At 34.7% G+C, this 5,823-nt stretch overlaps 1 protein-coding gene across 4 annotated transcripts in view; it reads right to left on the bottom strand.

Annotated features, from left to right (window-relative positions):
• wdsub1 (WD repeat, sterile alpha motif and U-box domain containing 1) overlaps nucleotides 1–4,885 on the bottom strand; it is an 11,982-nt gene extending 7,097 nt beyond the window's left edge. For 3 of the 4 annotated variants that reach the window (XM_024295263.2, XM_036209748.1, XM_024295264.2), the window contains exons 1-7: nucleotides 4,614–4,885; nucleotides 2,975–3,383; nucleotides 2,670–2,857; nucleotides 2,164–2,250; nucleotides 1,084–1,177; nucleotides 536–569; nucleotides 412–452 (exon numbers count right to left, since the gene is read on the bottom strand). In XM_024295263.2, the coding sequence (XP_024151031.1) occupies nucleotides 412–452; nucleotides 536–569; nucleotides 1,084–1,177; nucleotides 2,164–2,250; nucleotides 2,670–2,857; nucleotides 2,975–3,383; nucleotides 4,614–4,668 (908 nt within the window). In that variant the 5' untranslated portion in view covers nucleotides 4,669–4,885. The remainder of the gene's footprint in view (nucleotides 1–411; nucleotides 453–535; nucleotides 570–1,083; nucleotides 1,178–2,163; nucleotides 2,251–2,669; nucleotides 2,858–2,974; nucleotides 3,384–4,613) is intronic. The other variant, XM_024295265.2, reaches the window with a different exon arrangement.
• Nucleotides 4,886–5,823: the final 938 nt, after the last annotated feature.

Here is a 5,823-nt window from a genome sequence, read left to right as displayed (position 1 = left end):
AAAAAAAAGCTTGCGTCCACACAAACAGAAAATAAATCCTTCTCTACCAAAAACAGCACCAAGGTCACACCTTTGTGTACTCTATCAGTCCATGCAAGCAGGAAATCATATTCATGGGGGTTTAACTCTCACACTAATGATTAGGTGACAGGTGGTTAGCCCTGCAGACTAGCTAGGAAACGGTTGCTGGTACGGGATTACTGTAAAGGCAACATAAATGTAAAGGATCAAGCAGGAAAATAGTAAGAAAGAAAACCAAACGAGAATTTAAAGTAGAAAAATCAAGAAAAAACAGAAAAATCTAAGCAAAGTATAATTGATGTGTTTATTCGTGTTCCTTTACATGCAGTTTTAGCTTTTTATGCATTTTATTGCACAATGAAAAAACATAAAAAACAAATTATTATTTACCTGGCATGCTGATTTAGCTTGTAAAGCAAAACTGCATTAGTCTGCAGAAAAAAGATAAATATAGAAATCAAGACATGATGAGTAGATAATGAAAAGAATCAAACTTAAAAGGAGAAATACTCACTGCATCATAGATTGTAACACTTTTATCCACAGAGCTGTAAAGCAGAAAAACACATTTAAATGTAATAAACAGTTTTTGTTTTCCTCATCTGGATGTTTAAACTCTGATGAGAAATAAAGCGATCTTTGTCTCCCTCTAGTGGCTGCTAGGGAGTACTGCAAAGCTATGTCCATGCAGAAGGTGGCCTACTTTTTACATGTTCAAACAAACAAAAAAAATCTATATTTTACACCAATCCGTCCTCTTTAAATAGATCAAGACAACAAGACTGACCTATTTAAGATCAAGAGAATGATTTAAAAACGTACTTTTAGCATATGGCAGAGTTCTCTCTAAGGAAACTGCTTAGAAATATTCACATACAGTTAAGAACACGTGTCAGTTATAAGGAGGTGATGAATGTTTGAGATGATTTTTAAAAATTGAATCCCAAGGGGGTAGCAAATTTATTCAACATCAAAAACTATAGCGTCAGAGTACTCTCTGATGGTACTTTTTAAAGTGTAAATTGGAGGCTTTTTAAAAAAAAAAAAGACCTATAATTTTACCCAGATACGAGCAGATGTCCATCCGAGGAGTACGCACAGCAGAGGACTGGAGCTGACTGGTCGGTTAATATGTGCAGAAGCTGCATCTTACAAGCTGCAAAAAGGAGGAGAACCACAATCACATGAGTTATTATTATTTTTAAAAACACGTTAGAAAACCTGGCATTTTAGGGTTAAAGATTGGACCATGTTGTAAAAAGCTCCCAAAAGGAAAAAGTTTACAGTAGATTTGTTTAAAACATGCAAATAATCATATACATTTATGAGCATTCATCTGAACCATGGTATAACCAAATATAAACCAAGTTTTCAACTTACTAGTTTATTTAAAAACCTGTAAAAGAATCTCCTCATAAATTAGTAGGTTTTTGCTTTATTTTTTTTCACATTTTCTTCCTATTTAGAGCTACAATAGCATGTTTAGTAATAATTTTCAGACTGTAGAAACCCTGTACTCTTGAGCTGAATCTTTAGTTTCTTGCTAAAGTCTTGTTATAAAGTTGCATTAGCTGTGCTGCAGAAATAAAACATAACTTACAGAAGGCTCAACTTGTGTCTCATTAGTCAGGAGTGATGATGCAGAATTTTCTGGCAAACGAGTGTTTTACATGTTGGTTATTTGAAGACTTCCTGGACAGGTTATAGTCGTGCCTTTAAGGTAATCTTAGTCAGTCTATTATTGTTCGCAATAATTATGAACTGTCTATGTAAATAGAGTCCATAACTACGATGCTCCATCCTTTCCTGTTAGCTTTGTTGGCAGTTTTTTGGTTTTCCGAACTTTGTCAAATGTTGTCAATGCCAAAATGACTTTTTGGTTTAATAGATCTGGTAAACGTGTGAAGATCCAATTTAAAGCACCTTTCCTGAGAATGTCATTAACTACAGTTAAATATTAATTAAGAATCATATTTATTTTTTTCTTTTCTCAGCCTTTTGTCATTTCAAAAATGGTTTAATCTCTTGATCAGTTGTGTTCTCTGTAACTACATTTAGATCTATTCCTACATTCTGTTCTCATTTAGAAAAAAAAGTTTTTTAAGAAACCTTCAAACATCCCTCATGTGATAACATTCTCACCTCCAGAGCTGAACTTGTTAATGGCCCATATCTTCAGGTGACAGTCTTGACCACATGACGCTACTCTGAACTGAACCACCTGAGCACCTGCAGGCAAGACAATTCACCAAAGAACAGTTTTCTGAGGCACAGTTGTGGACAAGTCTTCCATGTACAAAGACAATATGTATATCTGTAGAGAAAATTTATTTTTTTTTTCCAAAAAAGATTATAACTATTTTGAGCTTAATATGTGATGAAAATGTTTAAAAACTGGGATTTCTCGCAGCTGAAATATGTTTCAATTTAACCACACACTAAATATGTAAAACTTTTCAACACAGATCTGCAAACTCCACCAACAACTTTACAATTTGACACAAATTTGGAATTTCATCTGATCAACAACTCAAGAACTTTCTACTGTCTCCAAACCAATCCGACAACATGAGCATGTAAAGATTTTCTAATGGTATTTTCATATCTATTTAAATGCAAAGAAAAAATGTTTAGAGAAAGGCTTTTACCGCTGAGGATGCTGGGAGCAAACGCACAGCCTGACACCCCCAGGTCATGTGCGTTCTTCTCTGCGTGGAGCTGGTTCATGTTCAGGTCCCACAGGCGCAGGTCTCCGTAGGTGGAGCCGGTCATGAACATCTGACTGCAGGGGCTGAAGGAGCAAGCTACCATCGTGGTGTCACTCGCAGCGGCGGTCCTTCACACACAACAAAAGCATGAACACATCGAGAAAAGCCCTATTGTTTCCAACAACCAAAAAAACACAGATAAATGTTCTCAGACTTTCCTTTAATGAAGATAATATTTACATTACCTGCTCAGTTGTTTGGAGGGAAAATCCCAGAGAGCCAGACCATCAGACGCACCAGAGACGAGGTGGACAGAGTCAGGAGAAATGGCACAGATCCTGACGGGACTGCGGCCCGGATGCTCCAGGACGGCCTCGATGTCGCCCGTGACCATCGACCACACCATGATGGTGGCATCTGTGGAGCAGGAAGCGAGAAACTGCCCGCAGGCGCTAAAGCAGCAGCAGTGAACGCTGTAGCCGTGTCCCGACAGCGGGGAGAAGGGCAGCTCTGAGAAGTCGCTGGTGTTGTAGATCCGGACCGTCTTGTCCCCGGAGCAAGTGGCCAACAGCGTGGAGGAGAAGGCACACCAGTTGACATCATCTTGATGGTCTTGTAAAGTGCAGACGAGGGAGGCCATCTTGGAAGATGTTCCTAAAAAGTTGAAACAAACTCTTAGAAATTTTGAAAAAAGATATGATAAAACTAAAGATTTTCAGAGTTTTAAAGTTTTAGAATTGCGTTTCCCTCTTTATCTGACGAGTGACAAACATTTTGAATACTCACATTATCCATATATAACCAAGTATCCCTAACAAATAACAAAATCCATCCAACAAAAAATTCCCATAAGTCATGACTTGAGTATAAACTATTACATCCCGAGTGTCATGTGTTCTTACGTCAAGTTGCACCCAGAAAGCAAATAGAATTGATTTATTTTAAGCAATCAAAACTAAGATGAAGCTAACGAAGACAAAAAAACAGACATTTATTTCTGCATAGATATATCCAAAAATTAGAATAAATATGTATAAATTATTTGGAAAAAAATATACACATACATCCACTTACATATGTAATAAACACAATTATAATTACTCTTTATTTGATTAGATTTGTTTGATTATTTCAATCATTGATTGTACACAATACAACAAAATTACAGATATATCAAATTCATTACATACATAATTGATTATTTGGAAAAAAATAAGGAAGGAAATATGTTAATGTAAAAAGAAAATATTTGTTTCATAATTACCAAATATAAAAATTGATCCATTCAGTACATGAAACATTTAAACTATAAAATATTAAGTTTGTCAAAAAGAGATTAATTATTTGCTTAAAAATGAGTGGGATAAAGCAAACTTATATAGTCTTACTCCTATTATGCTTCACTTAACTTTGTAATTACTTATTATCATTATTTTTTTATCCTCCCAAATTATCATTACTATATAGCATTAAAAATCAAATAAAACTAAAATATGTAATATTTTAGCTGTTTTTGTGTGTGTTTATCATGTTTAGCCCTCTGTCCTTGCTGCGTTAAGGCTTTAAATTAGGGAACTGAAATTTGTTTACACAATCCTAATGGACAAACATCCGGTAATCTCAGATTCGTTCACGCGTGAAAGCACCGTTTTTCTAGGCCGATGTTCCTGAGATAACCTCCTGACCTTTGCTGTTTGACATGTGAAAGTGTTTTCATCCGCATCAATCGCATCTGCGACACATCAGGAACATCAAGGAGTTAGCTTCATTCACTCGGCGGCAGCGACAGAACGAGATTAAAACGATTTAGTACGGATGTCAAGAATAAAAAAGATACAAAAAGTGACTCTAGATTTTTATTTATTCTGAATATTCCAACTTTACCTGTCTTCGTCTTGATCAGATTACTTCCTCGTCGATCAGCTGAACGTGACATCATAGGAATTGCGTAACCCGTGTTGCGTTCATGTCACCTCGGAAGTAAGACCCTCCAGTCCCATCCCGAATTGAATAGTAATATTTTAATGTCCAGTGCACTTCTGTAATGTTTTTGTAGATAGTGATAGGTTAGTTTACGCTTCAACTCGATGAATTAATTTAATTCAGTAATGATGGGTCTTTCTCTTCTACTCTCTCTTTCTCCCTCAAATTCGCAAAGAATTGTGGGATAGCGGAAGCCTCCAGTTGCCACAGACAAAAGTAAACAAAAAGTAGTTGACAGAAATGTTACGTTGTGTCGACGTACTTTCAAAGCACATTTTCTAAGCTCGTAGCAAAATCATTTCTTTATATTAGTAAGTAGAGTTTAATTTATGTAAGGTAAACACATTTTTAGACCAGAGGTCAACTTTTAACTCTAACACAGTAATGGGGTCCAGTTTCTTACTGACCAAGTCATGTATGAAATATAGCTTAGAGATAATAATAATAATAATAATAATAATAATAATAATAATAATAATAATAATACCATAACTATAAATGCGTAATATTTTTCTTCTTTTGACAGCAGCACATACAAGATCCTTTCAAAATAAAATACACCATCCAGCTTCAGCAGATTTACTTGCTATTAAACATTAAGAACTTTGCTTGAACAGCAACAAGACACAAGATAACTATATAATTGTAATCTTATTGTATTTATAAACCACTATGATAGATCACTACTTTACTTAGTTATCGTATCAGTTATGGAAGCATTATAGCAGTGGTCAAATAAATAATTAAATGTTAATTTTTACTCATTTAACATCACCTAAGTAAAAAAAAATCTAAGGATAAATGAAAAAAATATAACTAACAAACCTATTATTTATTCAAATTGCTTTTCTTCAAAGCCAAAGGACCATAATGAAGGGATAAAAGAGCGCCATGTGGTGCTACAGCCTAAGGTTGCAGACCCCTAATATGAGATCATGAATATGTAGTGTAGGAAGAATCCTAACCGAACAAGATAAACACTTTTTGAACTCATAAAAAAATTAAATTGTTAAAAAACTTTTAAAATTTAATCTTTTTAACTTATATATTTATGAGTGAAAACAGACATGAATATTATTCCAGAATAAATCAATTTAAACCATAAATAACT

This window comes from Oryzias melastigma, linkage group LG3 (genome assembly GCF_002922805.2).
Source record: "Oryzias melastigma strain HK-1 linkage group LG3, ASM292280v2, whole genome shotgun sequence".
Taxonomy (NCBI): domain Eukaryota; kingdom Metazoa; phylum Chordata; class Actinopteri; order Beloniformes; family Adrianichthyidae; genus Oryzias; species Oryzias melastigma.
This window is presented reverse-complemented; position numbering and strand designations above follow the sequence as displayed.